Below are 22,698 nucleotides of genomic sequence, written 5' to 3'. Positions count from 1 at the left end.
ACAGTAAAGACGGTGACTGCCACCTGCTCTAAGCTTCAGTCCCATCGAATCCCTTACATTTTGCTCATCGTACAGTTTTTTCATAGTGTGCACATATTGTGCCTACATTTTTTCTCTGATAGAAATACCTCCACCTGAAATTCCTAGTCCTTTAAGATTCAAAGCAAATGTAATCTCTTTTGTGAGATCTTTAGTGACACCTTCAGGCAGATGTAGACAGTGCATCCTGTAGCTGCACACAAATACACACACATGTATATACATTTATACAAATACACACCTGTACACACGTATGTGTCTATACACATATATATATGATGTGGAATAGTTAACGATTTATATGCCTGTCATCTCAGCTAACCTGTGTTTTCTTTGAGAGTGGTCACATTTTGTTTTTTATCCTAAACAACAAATTCGTTGGCAAAATGTTGGAATTTTGTGTGTAATGGACAAATGAATAAAGGAAAACATTTTTTGGTCTCATCAGGAATTTCGGGAGCTCTTGCAGTATCGAGATAAGTCCGACAAAACCCTTGAAGCGAATGAAATGTTGCTTGAGAAACTTCGGCAGCGAATACAAGATAGAGATGTTGCTCTGGAGGTATGCACCTTAATTTTGTTTATGGCACTGTGGATTATTCCATTTACTCAGGTACTGTACGAATATGGGTCTACTTAATTTGCTGCTTTTTGAAGTTGGTTTTTCCTTCCTTTATTTTATTTTTATTTTTTAATTTTTAATTTTTTCAATGTTTATTTTTGAGAGAGACAGCGCGAGTTGGGGAGGGACAGAGAGAGGGAGACACAGAATCCAAAGCAGGCTCCAGGCTCTGAGCTGTCAGCACAGAGCCTGGTGTGGGGCTCGAACTCACAAACTGTGAGACCAAGACCTGAGCCAGAGTCGGATGCTCAACTGATTGAGCCACCCAGGCGCTCTGTGTTTGGAATCTTAATGAATGAGTGTGATCACAGTAGTGAATCTGAAGGGGCTTTAGGATCCTTACTCTCCTTGCAGCGGGCTATAGATGAAAAGTTCTCCACCCTGGAAGAAAAAGAAAAAGAACTGCGTCAACTCCATCTCGCTGTGCGAGAGCGAGATCATGACTTAGAGAGACTGCGTGGTGTTCTTTCCTCTAATGAAGCTACCATGCAGGTAAGAGCACAATCTGCCATGACTTGGTATCTCTGTCCCACTTGGATTTCTAAACCTGAAGTATCAACTCCTTCTGTCATTTTCTGAAAACCAACGTATTTGCTTTATAAGAAAAAAAAATACAAAAACAAAAACAGTAATCATTAGTTCCACCATTATAGATTAGGAAGTGAGAAGTGTTAGTCTACTGTGAACTTTGCAGGAGGAAGCAGTGAATATAGATTTCTAGACATCTTTTTTTTCTTTAATATCTTTTTAATGTATTTATTTTTGAGAGAGAGAGGGCTCACAAGAGGGGGAGGGGCAGAGAGAGGGAGACAGAGAATCCTAAGCAGGCTCTGCACTGTTCGTGCAGAGCCCCATGCAGGGCTCAAACTCACTAACCGTGAGATCATGACCTGAGCTGAAGTCGGACCCTTAATGAACTGAGCCACGCAGGCACGGCAACTAGACATACTTCTGATTTATTTCTAATTCTTGTCAATATCTGTACACTTTTTACATAAGCATTGCCAGGGTACAACTGTTATACTGTTGTTTTCTCTCTAATATTATATACATGTCCTTCTATAGCCACGGTCAGAATACTTGCTTAGTAGTATTTCCTGTGGGCTCTTCTTGTGTATGTATTTTAGAGTTTATACATTTGACCATCTGCCACTTCTTAAAGAAGTCCTTCACTTCCTCTGTAGCATAACCTGCTTCCTCAAAACTACTTCATTTATCATACACATTGTATTTATTTCTCTAAAAATTAGATGAGAGTTTCCAAAACCAAAAAAATATATATACATTTATTAGTATGGCATCGTTACATTAGATACTAAGGTTTCTCCTATTGCAAAAAAAATTGTCAATTTAGGAGACATTTCAAGGTGGATCAAGTTTCTTGTTTATCCTGAGGAGTGTGGGGTGCCCTTTCACTTACAGTTGCTTTCTTTGTTACTGCAGAGTATGGAGAGTCTCCTCAGGGCCAAAGGCCTGGAAGTAGAACACTTATCTGCTACCTGTCAAAACCTCCAGTGGCTGAAAGAAGAAATGGAAACTAAATTTAGCCATTGGCAGAAGGAACAAGAAAGTATCATTCAGCAGTTACAGACATCTCTGCATGACAGGAACAAAGAAGTGGAGGCAAGACTTTAGTTACTTGAAGGCAGTTGGTTTAGTGATGGCATAATCTGTCTGGATTAGGACTCTTGAGGTCTGGGAGGCTAGTGACCCAAGTCTCGAATTCTATTCTGTGCCTGGGCGAGTCATTGGGTTTCCCTGGGACTTTTTTTTCCTGCACCTATAAACTCAAGGTGACAATTATCTTTCTCAAATAAGTCATGTGAGAATTGATGAGAACAGAAACATCCACCTTTAATGTGAGAGCTGACCTTTTTTAGTTAAAGTGCTCATGTTTGCTAGGCACTGTGTTAATTGCTTAATGAATGCTAACTCATTGAATCTTTACAAGTCTATGAGGTATATATATCATTACCCCTCTTTTACAGACCAGGAGACAGGCTTCTGAGATGACACTTATCCAAAGTAACATAGTAACTGACAGACCCAGGAAGCAGCCTAGGCAGTTTTAACCACCATGTGCTCCCTCTCAGTATGGAAGGAGGAACTTCGTCACCATGCTAACATAGGCTCATTAGTCTTTTTTAGCCTATGGTTTTGTGTTTCCCCCATATAAGTTATACTGGGGAGAAAATAAATAAAAATGAACTAAGTGTCCATTTATCTTTATCTAATGTTAATTATTATGGACTCTGAGCAAATAGGGAAAGGGCTTACTTCAGAAAACAATAAGTAAGTTGCCGTTACAAGTATTTTTCTATATTGTTCGTGTTCATTCACTGAGCACGTGTTTACGGTCTTCTGTGAGCTGGGCCTGTGCTGGATCTGGAGAAACAAAAGTGAGTAAAACAGGATACTTGCTCTCCAGAATCCCATAGCTCTTTCTTCTATAATAGATTTTTAAAGAATAAACCCTTTGATATGTAGTAGAGGGCATTCTTTCCTCCAAAACTTACACCGTCCCTTTTGTGTTAGGATCTTAGCTCAACGCTGCTCTGCAAACTCGGACCAGGACAGAGTGAAATTGCCGAGGAGCTGTGCCAGCGTCTGCAGAGAAAGGAAAGGCTGCTGCAGGAACTTCTAAGTGATCGAAACAAGCAAGCAGTGGAACATGAAGTAGAGATTCAAGGCCTGCTTCAGTCTATGAGCACCAGAGAGCAGGAGAGCCAAGTAAGGACCAACACACAGACCAGAACAGCATGGGTGCATTTACAGACTATGAATAGGAAGCTTTTGAACATCGTCATGTGTGTGTGTATGTGTGTCATTTTATACTCCATTCGTGAAGATTTTTTCCTTCAGTCTGTTACCTACACTATAGTTTCATATCAGTCACCAAAACGTGCGATATTTTTAGAGCACTTTGCATTTAGAAGGCTGCCTAAACAATACACATACCCATTAACTTCATTATGTACATTTTCTTTTCCTTGATATTCTGATAATTTTCACATACGGGGTTCTGGAGTGTTTTGGTTTTGATTCTAAATTATCAAAACTTGATGATATTTTGGGGGCGTCTGGGTGACTCAGTCAGTTGAGCATCTGACTCTTGATTTTGGCTCAGGTCATGATCCCAGGGTCATAGGATTGAGCTCTGCACTGAGTGTGTAGCCTGATTAAGATATATTCTCTCTCTCTCTCTTCCCCTCCCCCCCACTTGCTCGCTCGCTCTCTCTCTAAAATAAAACAAAAAAACCTTTAAAAAAAAAAACTTCAGTGATATTTTCTGTTTCCAGCCAAGGTATGGGAAAACTTAAACTTCACATATTTTTTCTTAATTCTTATAAAAACTGAATTCTCTTAAGAGGAAAACAGACTGGGTTTTTTTTAAAGGTCTTGATGAGAAGAAATAATCTTATAATAATATGGGATAATCTTAAAATACTGGTACACAATTTTTCAAAAGGCAATTCTTAATTTATCCTTATTCGCAGATATCTTCCTCCTCAAGGCTAGAGACATGAGCTGCATTTTAGGGACCAGTCGTTCCAATCCCCCCAGACAGCTTTAGGGGGCACCAGATTCTTATCATTTGACCATAACATTCTCTAATGCTTCCTTATATCTTGAGATAGTTCTATTCCTTCTCTAATTCTCAGGCCCCCTGAAGTGATTATACATTTCCTTCCTATTAAATGAGATGCAGAAATTGCTTCTGGAGTAGACCTAACGGAATCACTGTGAATCATTTAAGTCTGGCAGGAGGCTAACAAAAGTCTTTGTGTGAGTTTTCTTTTTAACCCTTTGTAATTTGAAAGAATTAGTACACCTCAGAAGTACTGTATGCTGCTGAGAGTAAAATAATGGAAGCTAGGAGGTAACTGAAATTACAAATGATCATTTTAACTCCAGAAAAAGAAAAAGGGTTGTATTCTCCTAGATCTGCTTCTTAAATTTTACATGCAGGAGAAATCGCCTGGATAGCTTTTTATTTTTTTTTTTTAATTTTTTTTTTCAACGTTTATTTTTTTGGGACAGAGAGAGACAGAGCATGAACGGGGGAGGGGCAGAGAGAGAGGGAGACACAGAATCGGAAACAGGCTCCAGGCTCTGAGCCGTCAGCCCAGAGCCCGACGCGGGGCTCGAACTCACGGACCGCGAGATCGTGACCTGGCTGAAGTCGGACGCTTAACCGACTGCGCCACCCAGGCACCCCTGGATAGCTTTTTAGAAACATAGATTCCCATGCTCACTCCTGGGGACAGAAACTAGGAGAGATAGATAGGACTTAAGAATTTGCATTTCTTACAAGCTTTCAGGTGATGGTGATGCTGTTAGTCCATGGGCCCCACTTGGAGGACCATTGCCGACAACAACACTACTAGAGAAAGAATTCAAAGCCAGATCATATATATGACCCAAGAGATTTTGTATGTTACTTATGCTTTTTTCCATAATAATTTCCATAGATATTTATTAAGGTGAATTAATAATGTACTGTTAGCATCTAGATGGTTATGTCCAAATCCCTAAAGGGCCTGAATCTTACCAAAATTGTAAGGTTAATCTTTTATTTCCCTTAGAGATTATGACAAGAGCTCTGCTTCTCATTTAAAACAGTAGTTATTGTCCTCAGAAACAGTTGGTGCTGAGACAGCTAATATAGTTCTGATTCATCACCCTATACCCCAGTAATTTTAGTCCTGGTTTATTATTTCCAGATTTTCTGATTAAATGCAGACTTTTTAAAAAAAATTTTTTTTTAGCGTGTATTTATTTTTGAGACAGAGCATGAGGGGGTTGCAGAGAGGGAGGGAGACACAGAATCTGAAGCAGGCTCCAGGCTCTGAGCTGTGGGCACAGAGCCCAGCACAGGGCTCAAACTCACAAACCGCAAGATCGTGACCTGAGCAAAGTCAGACACTTAACTGACTGAGCCACCCAGGCACCCCTAAATGCACACTTTTAATGTGGTAAAGGTCATGAATAATGTTCTAGATCCTTTTCCTTAATGTGCCATCATCTGTCTTAGAAAATTGGGATTTGAAATTAAACAAAACCGTGTTCAGTGGTTTGGAGGTTCAGATTCTCCAGATTGTATGGTCTGATAAAAATGTCTCTATGTAATTGATTCATTGGATAAATACGTATTGAGTGCCTACTGTGTGCCAGACACTGTTCTGGGTGCTTGTGATTCAGTGCTGAAGAAAACCTAGAACCTGCCCTTAGGACATCCAGTTGGGGGAGAGACAATAAACAGATCTATCAGATAATGGTAAATGTGTTGTAAAACACTTAGCAGGATGAGGAGAATCAGGAGTAGAGAAAAGATCACTGTCTTAGATAGGATATGCAGAGGAGGCTAGTCAGAGAAGGTAGCAATAGGCAAAGATGTAATTGGAGCAAAGCAAGCGAACGTTTGGGTAGAGGACATCCAGGCCAAAGGCACATGTGTCCCAGAGTGAAGGACATCTACTCTGGTCCACCTCAACCAGAATCTTCTCACCTTAGCCTGATAGAGTTCTGGCAGAACCCATTTCAGACTGTGCTGTCTGTAATAGATGACTTCAGTTCAGGTTTTCCAATGTTCAGCTGTGTTTTTCGCTATAAACTGAAAGCAAGGAAACTATTTTGAAGGGCCCCACTGGCTTTTCATAAATAACTGGCTTTTCATAAATAACTGGCTTTAAATGAATAACGTCACAACGTGAATTTTGTTTTCTAATGTTCCATGTGATTTCCTTACCAGGCTTCTGCAGAGAAGATGGTACAGGCCCTAATGGAAAGAAATTCAGAATTGCAGGCCCTGCGCCAGTATTTAGGAGGGAAAGACTTCATGGTGTCCCAAGCACTGATCTCTAACCAACCCACTGAAGTTACCTCCAGCAGCCCCCATCTTGGAGATCAGACTGATCAAGTAAGAACTATGTACTTGTGTAGATGTTGATGCCAACTGCCTTTCCTTTTTGTGTGGGAGGCAGAAGTTTGATCTTTATAATACCTTTCCAAGTCCTTGTCATTGTGATCATGGTTCCCGCACTTTCCTAAATCCCCTGACTCTTCCAATTTTTAGGGTTCCGTGCATATACCCTCCAAGGATGATGGCATTTCATTGACTGCCAAAGGGGATACCAGTATAGCCAGGTCCTCATTAGGTAAGTATCAAATTTAATTTCACTAAGGAACCTGCCATCTTTTCTTCCTGTAACTCTGTTAATAGGTGTGGCCAAGACTCTCTTTCTCTTCCTACCTTAGTGGAAAAAAATAAGTTTAGATTTCCCTAAAAGGCTGAAGACATGTCTCTTTAGAAAGAACTGACCTTACCTTACATTGAATTGACACTGTTGTTCTGGGTACGTGGTTCGGCCCAGGGAAACTGCCTCCTGATTGTCCTTTTCATGTAGTTTTGCAGGGATTCAGAAATGCAGGAGGTAGTGTTTCCCAACCTACACAGCAAGACCATGGGGCTGACACCTTCTCCTGGATGTCTTTCAGGCAGTCCCTGTCTACTCACTGTAACTTGGCATAACTTGTTTTACATGTTGGGGGCGGGGGAGGGGGGGGGACGGGCAGTGTGCATTAAGCTGTTTGCCAAGATCACAGCCATCTAAGTAAGAGACAGTGGTAGGCCTTGAACTCCCCCAAAACAGCTGAATTCTGTGCATAGTAGGAACAAAACTTATACTGAGTGCTTGGGATTACAGTCTCTGACTTTCTTAGAGCAAAAGGCCAGGATCTGTGGTAGCTTCCCCCCCTTTCCTAACATCAAGGAAGATGTTTCCCCAGTGAGTTCTAGAAATAGGGGCTTACCGTCATTAATGAAGTGGTGATTATAGCGCTATAATAAGAAAGGTTGTGGACTTTGATAATTAACTTACGATCTTTAAACAATATTAAGAATGTAAAAACTTTGTTTCTGTGTTACAGTGTTAACTATTATGCAATTCCATAGATAAGTCACGCGAGTAGTTATTTTTTAGTAGGAAAACTTTGTTAGTCAAAGAGTAATGGATGCTGGATTTGTTTATTCCCTATTTACCTTTTTTCAAAAACTACCTTTCTACAATTTTGTGTTTTACAAATTTCAAACTTATAGAAAGGTGGCAAAAATAACACATATACACTTGTATTAAGATTCACCCCGTTAACTTTTTGCCACATTTGCGTCCTTAATTTATATGCATACACGCAGATATAATGTTAATTTCCAAGCCGTTTAAAAATTACTTAGGTATCCTGACACTTCATTTCTAAATACTTCATTACGTATTTCCTAACAGCAGGGGCATTCTCCTGCATAACTACAGTATAATTATCACATTCAGGAAATTCAACCTTAACATAGTCCTGGTACCTAATGTACAGTTCATATTCAGAGTTCCCATTGTCCCCGGAATGTCCTCGATGGCTGGGTTTCTCCCTCCAGGGTCATGCATCGCATTTACTTGTCATGTCTCTGTAGTCTCCTTTAATCTGGAACAGTTTTCTAGTCTTTTTTGACGTAGGCATTTTTGAAAACTCTGGGTCAGCTCATGGCCCTCAATTTGGCTCTGATTATTTCCTCATGGTTAGATTCAAGTTTAACATTTTTGGCAAGAATACTACAAGGGTGATGTCTTTCTCAGTGCATCACGTCAGGAGCACATGATACCAGTTAGTATTATCCTTGGTTAAGGTTGTATCTGCTGGATCTCTCCATTGGGAAGGCTCATGTCTCCCTTTGTGTTAGTAATCTGCCAGACTAATATCTTAGTTGGCAGTTCTGTTTCCCCACAGTCACTCACCCAGGGGTTTAGCATCTTTCAGCCTTGCCTGAATCAACTATTATATTACATTGATAGTTTAAAAAAGTGATGTCTGGGGCACCTGGGTGGCTCAGTCAGTTGAGCATCCTACTTCAGCTCAGAACATGATCTCATGGTTCGTGGGTTCAAGCCCCACATCAGGCTGTGCTGACAGCTCAGAGCCTAGAGGCTGCTTTGGATTCTGTGTCTCCCTCTCTCTGCGCCTCCCCTGCTTGCACTATCTCCCTCCCCCCTCCCCTCTCTCTCTCTCTCCCCCTCCCCAAACAAACATAAAAAATAATAATAATAAAGTGATTTCTATTTCTAAAATTTCTTCCTTAATTATTAGTGTGTGTTCCTTTACAAAGAAGCTCTGCCCTTTCTGTATTCTCCCCACTCCATTTTTTTATATCAATGTGTTCTACTAGATTCTTTTTTTAAAAAACACATTTTATTGTCTATTTCTGTTATTATTCCACTTGATGCCCAAATTATCCCAGATTTGGCCAATTGGAGCCCCTTCTAGCTGCTCCTCTGTTCTTTTTGGTATTTCCCCATCAGTTTTTCAGCACTTTTACATTTTCTGGCACAATAAGATGTTCTGGGATCAACTTTTACTTTCCCTGCCTCAGCCCTGGAATTACCCATTACTTCAAGGGGCTCTGGTTCCTTTAAGTGGATAACGGCATTTAGATACTAATTTCTGGGCATAAGATAGGTTCACAGCTTCTAGGCCCTTTTACATGAACAGAACTAAAGGGGTGTGTGTGTATGTGTGTTTGATACTGATTTCTCTAATTGAACAACACAAGTTCTTTCTTTGGCTTACTTTGTATTTGTATCTGCTTTCTTTTCTGTTTTTTCTTTTTCTTTTTTTTGACATTGAGAAACCTGCTTACCTATAACGTCAATTTATTTATACATTTGCACAATACACAAAAATGGCTTCAGGGTTGCTACACGAATACACCTATCAGCAGAAAGAATCATTAAATAATGTTTAAGGTTTCTTTTTATTTTTTTAATCCTTAGACTATTTCCCACTGAAGGTATATAGTTAGAATAGTGAATTCAAAAAATTATTTGGGTTAACTTTTTTATTTCCTAGGTGCTTATTTTATCTATTTGCTATACAGGTTTGTTTATGTTAATATTCAGTTTTAGGCTTTTTCCTGCCCATGATTACTGAACTAACTTTACACATTAAAAATAAAACATTAGCATGGTTCAAAACTCAAATATATAGAAAAGTATGCTCAGAAGCCCCAACTACTTCCCTAACATTTCTCTCCTGTTTTCACCCCTCCCTTGAAGGCAACTGATTTCATTTCTGGATTATCCTTCCCTAGGTTTCTTTTTGCAAAGTAAGAGAGCAGTCCTGTGTCTCTGTGTGATGTGTATGTGTGTGTTCCTGTTGCCCCCTTTCCTAATGTAAAACATACTACACTAGGTGTATCCTTTTGTACCTGCCCTGTTTTACTTAACAGTATAGCTTAGAAATTATTCCATATCCGTTCATAAAGATTTTCCTCATTCTTTCTTACGGTTGATTATAGTACTTCATTGCATGGACATACTGTGGTTTATTCAGTCTTCTGTAGACTGATTGCAGTATTTTGCCATTACAAATAATGCTGCAAAGAACAACCTATACGTATATTCGTTGTTATTGTTGTTGTTAGATTGTGTATTCAGAGTAAATTCCCCAGAAGCAAAGCAGCAGAGGTCGTGTTGGGTTGTAGTGATCGAAGCTAGTGCTGTGTGTTCATTTCCAGGAGACTTGGATGCAGTGTCCGGGCTGGAGAAAGAACTGAGTACTGCCAAGGAGGAGCTCGAGCTCATGGCTAAAAAAGAAAGAGAAAGTCGGGTGAGTTTTCTCAGTGAGCCTAATTTCTAAATTCCTGGTATTTTCTTTCAAGATAGTGTATATTTCAAGATAGTTTATATTCAAGGCTATAGTTGTCCAAGTATAATACCTAGGTCCAAAAGCAAAGTAAGACGTGTCTTTTTGGAGAAAACCAGAAATCGCTTTATATGCATATTTTCTCAAAAGAGGCCCTTATTTTTATTCATGGAGACCATTAAACTTTTAAGTGCTGAAAAGAGCTTATAGCAGCTCTCTCTGCCTGTTGCTAACTGGAATAATCGTAAAGGACTTGTGAAAGAGTGAAATACTATATAATTCCTGCTTCGAATTGTGATGTTTGATCTGGAAAATTAGGTTTAAAAACCTGGAACTAAAGACTGTGGGGACTGATCAATAATGTTTATTGACTACTTGCTGTATGCAGTGCACTGTATGGGAACGTAAATTAGCGCTAATGCTTATGACTCTGTAAACTGAGTGGTATTGACCCTATTTTATAGATGAAGAAGCTGAAACACTGATTTTTTTTTTTTTAAACATTGGAGGTGGGAAATAGTCCTGTAACTAAGACACCTGAAGCTAAGATTTAAATTGAGGTCTTTTGTGACTCAAAAGACTTGCTAAGAAGTCATGACTTGGAGCAGATAATTTTCCCATTCTCATGCCCTATTTCTGGTGAGAGTTTTCATGAATTTTCTCAGAAGAGGCCTCTCAGCCTTCCAGAAGAATCCCTTCTCTTTCTGCCTCCCTGTACAGCTGGTTGTATGTCCAGCCATGATGTAGAAGAAGTATTAGGACCACAGTATAGAGTTACCAGCTAACACTAATTCAAAGGGTCAGCAGTGTCATGGGCTCCTAACTTCCGTTTACCTGGCTAGTCTATCAGGTGTAGTCCATCTCTTTGCCAGAGTTAATCTATAACATAAGACGTGTATTCGCATTTGTGGTCAAGTTCTCTTACTGTACTTCTTTCTTTTCTCATAACTATATTTCTCCTTATAACCAGACTCCTGTTACATGACTCCAGTTTTGAGGATATGAAATTGTGTGGCATTTTAAAAATACCAGTTTTCAAAATCCCCTAGTTCCCCTCCTTTTTTTTCTTTTTTGGGGGGCAGGGGTTCTACTGTAGCCATTATCTGATTATTCGTGTCAGATATTTCAGTTCGGTTTCCACATGCCGTTCCTGTTTTTCCCGTATATACTCAATTCAGTGTAATATTACTTTTTGGTTCTGTCCTGTGTTGGGGGTCATAAATTTATGACTATGAATGGTTATTTTGAGTGAGTTATCTTTAGCTATATTGCTTACTTTTGTGTCTTTAATCAGTTCCCACTCCCCGGTTCGGTGCCATATATATTCATTATCACATTCCCTCTAATATTAGATAATGTACCAAAAGCCATGTCGATTTTCCCGAATTTTTAAACATTCCCCCTACTGTCTTGAAATAATAGTAGCTGTGGTGGCAGTAATTAACATTCACTGGTTGCCTGCCGTGCACTTTTTTTTTCAACGTTTATTTATTTTTGGGACAGAGAGAGACAGAGCATGAACGGGGGAGGGGCAGAGAGAGAGGGAGACACAGAATCCGAAACAGGCTCCAGGCTCTGAGCCGTCAGCCCAGAGCCCGACGCGGGGCTCGAACTCACGGACCGCGAGATCGTGACCTGGCTGAAGTCGGACGCTTAACCGACTGCGCCACCCAGGCGCCCCGCCTGCCGTGCACTTTTAAATACATTTTCTCTATTCTCACATAGCCCTGAAAAGTAGGTGTTTTTTTCCGTTTTTACAGTTGAGGAAATTGAAGCTCAGTTTAAATGCCTTGTAGGAAGATTATGCCAAGATTTAAAGCCCATGTCTGCCTCACTGCAGACCTTTATCATGCCGCAGTAATGTAGCTTCCTCATGTTTGAATTTCTCTTATGTGGAGCAAATACCCACCTGTAATGATAGAGGCCTCTGAAGAGGGCCTTCCTTTTTTCATACCCAGGATCTGAACAAACTGAGAAATAAAGTAGTGGCAGATAGTTATTTTACCAACTGCGTTACAGATAAAGGCTTAGGTGGAGAACTTAATGCAAGAACCAAGAGGCCTGCTAGCCAATCCCCAGAATTGGGTAGACTTCTCTATCTACCTAGTCACAGACAACCGTGGGCCTGCCCTTGGAGAAGCAGTGGCAAAAACAGGCTTCCTGCAGACAGGTGCCTCCCCGAAAGAAGAAAGATGGAGCTAAGTCAAGCATACCTCATTTATGCTTCCCCAATATACCGTTAAGACAAGTCCCTTACCTGCCTGGGGCTGAGTAAAGGAGTGGAGAAAGGTCAGGAGTTATATTAACTGAGGTCCTTCGACATGCGAGGAAATGGGAGAAGCATTTCTTCCTAACATGCCGCAGTAGCCCAGAACACCAGATAACTTTGTGTAGTTGCAAATCATCAGGAGCCCAGATGGTGAACTGTCAGTGTTGATGGAGGTAGAAGTAACATTTTTATTGCAGGTAACTCACATTTTATATATTAAAGAGGTGCTGCTTCCTTTAGGAAGCTTGGCTGTGCCTTACACTCTCTGTGTGTCATCTGTCTTCCTTGTCACACCTATTTTCTTTTTCTTTAAGACTTTCTTTTTAAGTAATCTCCACACCCAATGTGGGACTTGAACTTACAACCCCGAGATCTAGAGTCACGTGCTCTACTGGCTGAGCCAGCCAGGTGCCCCCTACACCTGTGTTCTTCACATATCTCAAAATAGTTCCTTAAAATGTTTACTTACAAATAACTTGCCATTACCACGAAGAACATGTGGATGCGTAGACTCTGCAGGAAAGGCATGACAGCCTCATGTGCGGAGTCTGCTTCCTTGAGTTCGCATTCTGGATCTGCCATTTCCTGGCTCCAGGACTTGGAACGGGTTCCTTAATTTCTCTCAGCCTCAGTCACCTCATATGTAAATTGGGGAACAGAAGAAAAGTTTATTCTGTAGGGTTGTTGGGAGGATTCACTCACCTGCTAACGGTGACCTATTTTTTTAAGCAACATAATAAACTCATTAGTTAAACAAATTTGATGTTTTATAGTGCTGACTAAAGCGGAGGACGTCATTAAAACTACCATTACAGCTTCCCATAAAACACGCCTTCGTACCACACTCTGTGGTTTATTGATCTGATCCAGTAGAGGACTATTCATCTTCTAGTTTTTACGTGCATTACTGACTGATGGTGATATAATGTGGGAAAACCTTGGCCTTGGTGTTAAAATGTAGATGTGATAGATGCCGTCTCCTCTACCCACTAACTTCAGGATTTCTCCTCTCCGCAGATGGAACTTTCTGCACTACAGTCCGTGGTGGCTGTGCAACAGGAAGAGCTGCAGGTGCAGGCGGCCGATCTGGAGTCCCTGACCAGGAACATACAGATAAAAGAAGACCTCATAAAGGTCTTTCAAAGCTTTTTAAAGACCGTTGGAAATGACTACAGCTCAGAATCCTGTAGGGCACCTTCAGACATTTGAATACTTTGAGTCCCCCGGCCAAGTGCTTGCTTCCTTGATGCACTGTTAGTCTGAGCCTCTTAAATATCACCATATTCTCTTTGACTTCTTTAGAGTCTCTGAGATTTCATAACGAATGTTTGTTACTTTTGTATGACTTATCAGTATTCCAATTGACAGCGTAGACTATCTCAGGGACCTTTGCTCCTTTGCTCCTCCGCTTAATAGCATTTTTATTACTAGTTTTTTTTGTTTTTTGTTTTTTTACTTTTAGGACCTGCAAATGCAACTGGTTGATCCTGAAGACATACCAGCTATGGAACGCCTGACCCAAGAAGTCTTACTACTTCGGGAAAAAGTTGCTTCAGTAGAATCACAGGGTCAGGAAGCTTCAGGAAATCGAAGACAACAAGTAAGTTATTGAAATATAAACCTTATTTTTATTGTGAAATAGACAACGGAAAAGCTGTCATTCTCCATTACTTATGAAGAGGTGTTTATGGAATTTCGTAGAGAATCTGTGCTCTAAAGTTTCCTGCCTTGGTCAGTAGCAGCAACAGAGGCCCCTAACGTTTGTAGTTCCTTGGTAGCTACCACCCCATATCTGACCTTTCTTCAGTGCCAGACTTTTTAAAAAAGACCTACTTATCTATACTCCCTGTCTGCATTATCATCTCTCTCACTAACTACTCCTTTCACTCCAGTCCTAGCTTTTAACTGGAGCAGTTCACCTACACAGACCTCTGTTGTTGCACACTGTCATGGTTCACCTTCTTTACAGCACTTATTATGGCTCACCGTGACACAGGTCTGTGACTGATGGTGTCTCCTCCACCCACTAGATAGTAGGCTTATCCCTAGAACAGAGCCTGGCAATAGAAGGTGCTCAATAAATATTTATTGAATGAATGAAATACCAGTAAGTCCTACTGTGTGTCTCCTTCTGACCCTTCCTCTCTTTTCCTTCCATTCTCTTCTCTTAGCCTCTTTCCCATGCTTCTGACTTCTGTCTCCTCTTTCTTCTTTTATCTCCCATGTTTGAAATCTACCCTATAGAGTTTTGGTTATTCGTTTTTTTTAATGTTTATTATTTATTTTTGAGAGAGAGAGAGAGAGACAGAGTGTAAGCAGGGGAGGGGCAGAGAGAGAGGGAGACACAGAACCTGAAGCAGGCTCCAGCCTCTGAGCTGTTAGCACGGAGCCCGATGAGGGGCTTGAACTCACAAAGCACAAGACCATGACCTGAGCCAAAGCAGGACTCTTAACTGACTGAGCCACCCAGGCGCCCCTGCATGATTTGATGTGAAAACTGTAAAATATAACAGAAAGCTTAAGTAGTTAGATAGTGAGTTTTATTGGCCATAGTACATGCTAGTACATTGTTTTGGTTGCTTTCTCGGGATCCAATGTGGCTTTGTGTCTCCTGTCTCCATTTGCATATTGCTTCTTTTCCTCAGTTGCTGCTGATGCTTGAAGGGCTGGTAGATGAACGGAGTCGGCTCAATGAGGCTTTGCAAGCAGAGAGACAGCTCTATAGCAGTCTGGTGAAGTTCCATGCCCATCCAGAGAGGTAAGAGAGTGACGGCAATGTATATCCTTCTATTCATCTTTAGGCACAGATGCTTATGATCTCGAAGTAGGAAGAAAAAAGAGCAAAGACACTGGCACTACTGAACTTGTCATTTGTTGTGTGGATGGCTCTGAGCCTAGTGTTTAAGTCTCAAGTCAGAAATAGTCCCTATTTCATATAGCTACACAGTGATCAAATGAGAAGACTTGTCAGATGTCTCAAATAATGCCTTGCATATAGTAAACATTCAATGTATTTTCCTTTCCTTCCTCTGATCCATGTCCTGGTAAGGGCTGTTCTATTCCAAGAGTAAGGGTATAAAGGGTATTGATACTCACTGAGTATCATGAAAGAAAATCTATTTACCGTGATGGCCGATATCAACCCAGGATCACTGCTAGCCATCACGATGAATATGTTTGCTTGTACCTCTTGATTTTTCGTCATGTATATTATAGCATTCTGGTTCATTTTCTATTATTCCCTTAATTTTTTTTCTCATTTGCCTTTGGTCCTCACCCCTTTTCTCTTTCCTAATTTTTATTCTTTCAGTATTCAGTTTCTTCTAGTTTGGTATTCAATTTAAGCATTTTTTTCTTTCTCCTTGAAGAAAATGAAAGCAGAAGAGAGGTATGATAGGACAACTTGATTGTATTAATTTCAAAAAAAATTTTTTTAACGTTTATTTTTGAGAGAGCAAGCGAGCATGAGTAGGGGAGGGGCAGAGAGAGAGGGAGACACAGAATCTGAAGTAGGCTCCTGGCTCTGAGTGGTCAGCAGAAAGCCCGACGGGGGGCTCAAACTCATGAACCACGAGATCATGACCTGAGCCTCAGTTGGACGCTTAACCGACTGAACCACCCTGGCACCCCTTGACTGTATTACCTTTTAAAGAATCTCTGGATCTTTAGTCTTTGAACTGGATTCCTTTTTAATGCTCTGTCAAGTTTGGTTAACAAATGAGAGAATACCTGTCTTTATTTTATTTTATTTTTTTAATGTTTATTTTTGAGAGAGTAAGAGAGAGAGAGACCGAGCACGAGCAGAGGAGGGGCAGAGAGGGAGACACCGAAACCAAAGCAGGCTCCAGGCTCTGAGCTGTCAGCACAGAACCCAGCACGGGTGCTCAAACTCACGAGCTGTGAGATCATGACCTGAGCTGATCGAGCCACCCAGGTGCCCCAAGAGAACACCTATCTTTAAAATTTTTTTTTTTTTCAACGTTTATTTATTTTTGGGACAGAGAGAGACAGAGCATGAACGGGGGAGGGGCAGAGAGAGAGGGAGACACAGAATCGGAAACAGGCTCCAGGCTCTGAGCCATCAGCCCAGAGCCCGACGCGGAGCTCGAACTCACGGAGCGCGAGATCGTGACCTGGCTGAAGTCGGACGCTTAACCGACTGCGCCACCCAGGCGCCCCTAGAACACCTATCTTTAATAGCAGTCCTGTTTGGCTCAGTATTGCTTCAGTTTGCATGTAGTTTTTCCTGGTTTTGTTTTTTCAGAAACGAATACTCTTAGTCAAAAAGTGAAATTTCTTGGGGTGCCTGGGTCCCAGCTCAGTCGGTCAAGTGTCCGACTTCAGCTCAGGTCATGATCTTGTGGTTCATGAGTTTGAGCCCCGCGTCGGGCTCTGTGCTGACAGCTCAGAGCCTGAAGCCTCATTTGGATTCTGTGTCTCCCTCTGTCTGTCCCTCCTCTGCTTGTACTCTGTCTCTCTCAAAGATAAATAAACATTAAAAAAAATTTTTTTTTAAAAAGCAAAATTTCTCTTATGTTGGCTATAGAGGTGTGAGATAAGTCTTAGGAGCTATAGTTTTATGTGACATTGGCCCAGAATCTAGCATAAAGGAGCAGGCCTTGCTAATCTGTCAGCAATGAACAGTAACAGTACCAAAACAAAGACTGTGTTCGTTGATTGTGTCCTGGAGAGCATCCTTTAGAAAGTCTCATGACTCTTTGGAAGTATATGTAGACTCATTACAGTCGACAGCTAATCCATTTTCCTTCCATGTGGCATGTTTACTCAGCTCTGAGAGAGACCGAACTCTGCAGGTGGAACTAGAAGGGGTCCAGGTGATACGTGGTCGGCTAGAAGAAGTTCTTGGAAGAAGCCTGGAGCGCTTAAGCAGGCTGGAGACCCTGGCCGCCATTGGAGGTGGGGAACTGGAAAGTGTGCGAGTTCGTCACAAGCATGCCTTCTGAGCACTGGCGGGTCAGACTGCAGCCCAGGATGGAAAACCTTGTTTGCACTAACCCGAGAGCCTTGTCTGGCTTTGGCAGAATTAAATGGTGACTTGGTAATGGTAGAACTGCTGCAAGTAGCATCAGCTACAGAGTGAAACTCACTTTGGTCTCCCTGCGCGGCACTGTGCAGATCTCTCTCTGAGTTGAATGGTGGAGGTTACAAAATGAATGTGCACCTTTTAAATCATTCCATTTCAGTTTTCCCACCCGTATTCACTCTTTTCCCCGGCCCCCCTCATTCCCTCTTCTCTTTCCGTGGGCCAATAAAGTTTATTCCTCCCCCGCCCTCACCGCCCATTTCATATGTACCATATCCTGTCATAAATGCATGCATGTGTATTATTTTTGCCATTCAGTCAACTCCTGCTCTTTGAGAGAGAGGATTTTTTTAATCAAATAAAAGTTTCAAGATGAAAGAGAAAAGAGAGAGATTAAATGTCCATAAGAATGACTTTGCAAAAGTGGTATAACCCTTCTCAGAAGGTAATCAAAGCCAAGTCTTGCCATAGCCCACTGCAAGTAGTAGAAGGGTCAAGGGTCAAGCTGAAGAGCAGAGGCAAAGACCATTCAAGTGTTTACGGTAAACCTTTTTCTCTGATACTGTTTCAGAGTTGATATTGAATCAAATGGATAATGAAATTAGATTAGATGTGGATGAAATTCCATCACTATTTTTTCTTTAAACCAAGAGTATACTATTTAGTCAGAACATTAATAAGAATGCTTCCCATGTCTTTCAGAGTCACAATTCTTTATGTAAAAAAGATAGTTTCAAATGTAATGTCCCCCTCTAAATTCAGCATCTCACTAAATAGCCTATTGCAGCCATTTGGTAGTGGCATTAGATGGAGTCCTGTGCTTTTCATGTTTTAGTGCTTATACATTACTCCATATTAAAATAATAAGCTTTGGAGTGTTTGAATAGTTTAGAAAAAAAAAATCACAGATCAGGTTTTGGTCATTGTCTCAGTGCTTTCTTATGGTAGCAGGAGATGCATAAGGAAAGGGGCACTGTAGATTGTATTTCTACTATCTTAAATATCAAGAGTGTAAAAAGTAACCAGGATTTTTTGGAGCTTTGTGGGTTCAACACCCTGAGGTTTCGTATTTCTGCTGGTTGGAAGTCTCCTAGATTAGAAGCTGAGATTTTAGTTTTTAAACACAGAATTTGGTGAATAGGCACTGGAGGCTTTCCAGCATCATAAATGTGACTGCATACTCTTTCTCACCAAGGGGGCACCCAATGGTTTTTCTGTTTTCCCTCCATTTTTTACATGACACTTGTATTTCTTTCACATTCGTGGGTTGACACGAGTTGCCTTACATTCTAAATTCTGTCCAAGTCTCTGTAACCTTAGCCATGTCTGTAACAACAGTCAAACCAAAATGGACAGGGAAGAAAATGTTCTCCAGGAGAAGCACCCTGAGATGTTCTGATTAAGTATTTTGCAAAAGATTGATGGCCTTAAGCCTTTCTCTTCATGGAAATGCTTTTAAGTTTTAATGGCCTTTGGGGTGAGGGGTCATTTAAGGAAGGAGATAGGAAGTGTCAGAGGAACCATCCACTTTCTTAGTCTTCTAATCTTTAGGGACCATCTCCTGCACATAGCTTTTTGTAATGTTCTAGAAGTAAAGAGGGGGTATTTGAACTTACAGAAACTTAAACCCACCAAAGACTAGTCTGTCATATGATTATAACGCATTTAGGAAGTGTTTTGGTTTTTTTTTTTTTTTTTTTTTCCTTAATTTTGCTAACAGACCAAGGAAGCTTTCAAGTGTCCTGTTTAGATTCAAACATGGGTGGTTTTTTGGGTTCTAATGACTCAGTGATTACAGTAATTTCTGATAATTTCTACCCCTGCTTCTATCCCCCTCCAAGAGTAGAAATTTCGCTTGGTATCCTGAACTGTTACTAAGTGTTAGAAATATTAAAGTAGCTGGATGAATAATGAGAAACCCAACTTCCTATTGAAAAATTATCATAATAGATAAGCAGGGGAGGAAAGTAAGTGAATTCTGGTCCTGATTTGGGTCCCAAAGAGACAGACTAGTGCTATAGTTACTTTAATATTGATCCTTGGGGAACGTTTTAGAAAATTAAGTGATTTTGTGAGAAAGGGTAAATTAAGAGGTTGATTTTGCTACCATAGATGTGGCTAAAATCTGCTACTAATGTCCTGGAATGAGGCTTGCAAACAGTGCTACCTGGAGAGGGCTTGCTAGTCTAACAGTTTGTGGGATAATTTGGCATCTTATTAGAGAACTCGACTCTCATGAATTTTATTCTATAACCCATAGACAGATGATGCTGTGATAGGCCACATCATTCACATAATTCTATTAAGCATGATATAAAATGATTCTATTCTCTCTTCAGGAGTACAGACCCTTTATCTTACTGGATTATTTTACCTTTGTCAGGCATTTTCAACATTACAATAATTTAATTTTTTTTTTTTTTTTTGAGCGTGCATGAGCAGGGGAGAGAGGGAGGGGTGGGGGGAGAATCTTAAGCAGGCTGCATGCTCAGCATAGAGCCCAGCACTGGGCTCAGTCTCACGGATCTCATCAGATCATGACCTGAGCCGAAATCAAGAGTCAGAGGCTGAGCCCCACAAGAACCTTGTGCTTGAATTTAAAAAAAAAAGAAAGAAAAAATCTTGAGAGAAAATGAATGAATTACATCCAGGCCATGATTAATTGGAAGCATACAACTTAAATTGAGTAAAATCCATATGGATAGATTTGTTTTTTCTTACATTTTGTTTTTGAATAATAGCAAATATGCAAAGTAATGATGGTAAGAGGTCAGGGTAGATGAAATCTATAATTTTAGAGCTGTAGAGTTGTAAAGGACCTCCAGGATTTATTTAATGAGTGAAATGGGAGTCCTTTTGATAGATACTTCCCTTAAATTCTTTTCTGTTGCAGGTTTATATTGTTGAAGTCTGATGATTATTAGCACCTCATATAAGTCAGCGTTTCCTTCTTAGCTGTTTAGCCACGTTATTTTTCTGAAAAGGCACGACTGGGCTATTTTAATATTGTCAGCCTTTGCCTTGATAGATGCACGCTTCTCCTTAATCTTACCTACCCCTCTCCCACACGCCCTTCTCTTCGCTCACTGTGGACAGCACAGTATTTTTGGTACTTCTGCTTCCTTATTCATATTTTTAAAAGATTTGTCCATGTCCTTATGAACAGTAAGAGATCTATAAAGATCCAGAAAATCATGACCTGTACAGGATATTAGATTCTCACCACAAAAGCTTTCCTAGAAGGTTCTTGAGTATATCCTGCTTGTACAGTTTATACCTAAGTGACCTCTGGGCTAGGTGTACATAAAAGACCTTTCACTTTTATGCTAATTTATGCTGATTTGGTATCTGGTCCTGGGGAGTTTGGCTTAAGATTTGAAACAGTTTAAGAAAATTGGGTGCTCTGTCTTCCAGTTGAATCTGGGGTCCTCTGATTAGGGAAAGGAGAAGCAGCTCAGACTACACCAAAAATTGCTCCTTCCACTGAGGAATAGAAGTTGACCTACCTACAGTCACTTCCCTTTAGACTATAAACCGTAGAGGGAAAAAAACTTCAATAGTTCTGCTTTCCTTGAGCTAGTATTAGAAAACTCTAGTTCCTGTTTGGTAGGATAAAGTTACTGTTTTTTCTGCTTTCATGATCTTTTTATATGAAAAATTCCTAGAATCTTCACACTGTATGTCCCTGAAAAACTCAAGTTGCCTCTTCAACTAGGGCCTCAGCAGTAATTCTCCAGGTCTGCCGCCAGTGACCTGCGTGGAAATGTGACAAACTGCCTAGGAAGCTAGGATGAAATATTAGAGACCCATGCCCTTAAAGTCCATCATCCATCTTGGCTCGTAGAAATGGTACCAGAGGTGGAATAAGTGCAATTAGCTTTCTTTTTCAGATACTAACATCCTGTGAAATACAAACATCTCGAGTATTTTCTCTCTTTTCTCTTCAAGTTAAAACTTAGCTTTTCTTCTGCCTTTAGTAGTAAAGAACCATTTTGACTATAGAAAGAGGAGCTAGGAATATGGAGCTTGTGTGGGGTAACCTGGTAATAAGAAATCAGAGGAATGAGTCCATGGGAAAATACATCAGGGTGATTTCTGTAGGATAATAGTTTCTGAGTCTTAAAACATTTTGGAATATGGATTTAAGATACCCTCTCACTAGACATTTAGAGTAATAACTTTGTTAAGTAATTTTATTATAATTAGAAGACATGTTGCTTTTAAGTAGTCTGAGTGTTGACAAAAGGTAAGTCCTCAACTTCTTTCTATATAATCACATGAGCCAGGACGAGTTTCCCAAATAAAAATTTTGCTTGTAATTTGCTTCCAGTGGAAGTTGGGTAGTGGTAGGGAATCACAACACGTAGAGTGGACAATGGGAATTTTACCAGGTTTCAAAAAAGAATGATTAAACTTATAAAGTGATGTACTAATTCTTTTGGCATTACTTTCCCTTTAACATGTTGTTTAAAGTCAGATTCCAGAAATAAAAATTTTTATTTATCGTACTGTTTTCCTTTTGCTAAAGCTAGAAGGATAAAATATAGAAAGTTCAGTAAGAAAATGTTTGCTAGGAAATAATATGAAGAATAGGGGTGTTAAGTAGATGAACTAAATTGGCTTCCTTGTTCCCTTTAAAAACTCAGAATTGTCTAGCACATGCATGTAGCTAGCTTTGCCTTTAGTGTAACATTAATATGTAGTGCTTACCTTTTGCAGTTAACAAAATCATTGCTCTAAAATACCAACCTCTCAATCTGTAAACTTTAAGAGCTGTGTGTGTGTACAAATATGTTTTATAAATCATGAATTTCTATCTGTTTCCATGAAGTATTCAGTTTGATAATAAAAACAGCTTTACTTTGATCACACAAAATTTTGATCCTAGGGCTGTTGAGAAAAACTGAAGTGATCTCGTAACAGTTTAAATGAAGAAGGAAGTGGCATGTTAAACAATCCAATAACTTGGCAGTAGATTATTCACAGGACTATTTTTTCACCAAAACAAGCTGTACATTTTCCTCTGGAAGTTCA

At 40.2% G+C, this 22,698-nt stretch overlaps 1 protein-coding gene across 1 annotated transcript in view; it reads left to right on the top strand.

Moving 5' to 3' along the window:
* LOC124515285 (myomegalin-like) overlaps nucleotides 1–22,698 on the top strand; it is an 80,763-nt gene that overhangs the window by 12,129 nt on the left and 45,936 nt on the right. Inside the window, 11 exon segments of the mRNA XM_047084050.1 lie at nucleotides 488–601; nucleotides 1,016–1,153; nucleotides 2,105–2,284; nucleotides 3,197–3,391; nucleotides 6,414–6,581; nucleotides 6,738–6,819; nucleotides 10,224–10,315; nucleotides 13,638–13,754; nucleotides 14,083–14,220; nucleotides 15,266–15,378; nucleotides 17,410–17,537. Of these exon segments, the coding sequence (XP_046940006.1) occupies nucleotides 488–601; nucleotides 1,016–1,153; nucleotides 2,105–2,284; nucleotides 3,197–3,391; nucleotides 6,414–6,581; nucleotides 6,738–6,819; nucleotides 10,224–10,315; nucleotides 13,638–13,754; nucleotides 14,083–14,220; nucleotides 15,266–15,378; nucleotides 17,410–17,537 (1,465 nt within the window).

Source organism: Lynx rufus, unplaced genomic scaffold (assembly GCF_022079265.1).
Source record: "Lynx rufus isolate CCGP_SWC_20201006 ecotype Redwood Valley unplaced genomic scaffold, mLynRuf1.p SCAF_2, whole genome shotgun sequence".
Taxonomy (NCBI): domain Eukaryota; kingdom Metazoa; phylum Chordata; class Mammalia; order Carnivora; family Felidae; genus Lynx; species Lynx rufus.
The sequence above is the reverse complement of the archived record's forward strand: the minus strand, read 5'-3'. Positions and strand labels throughout refer to the sequence as shown.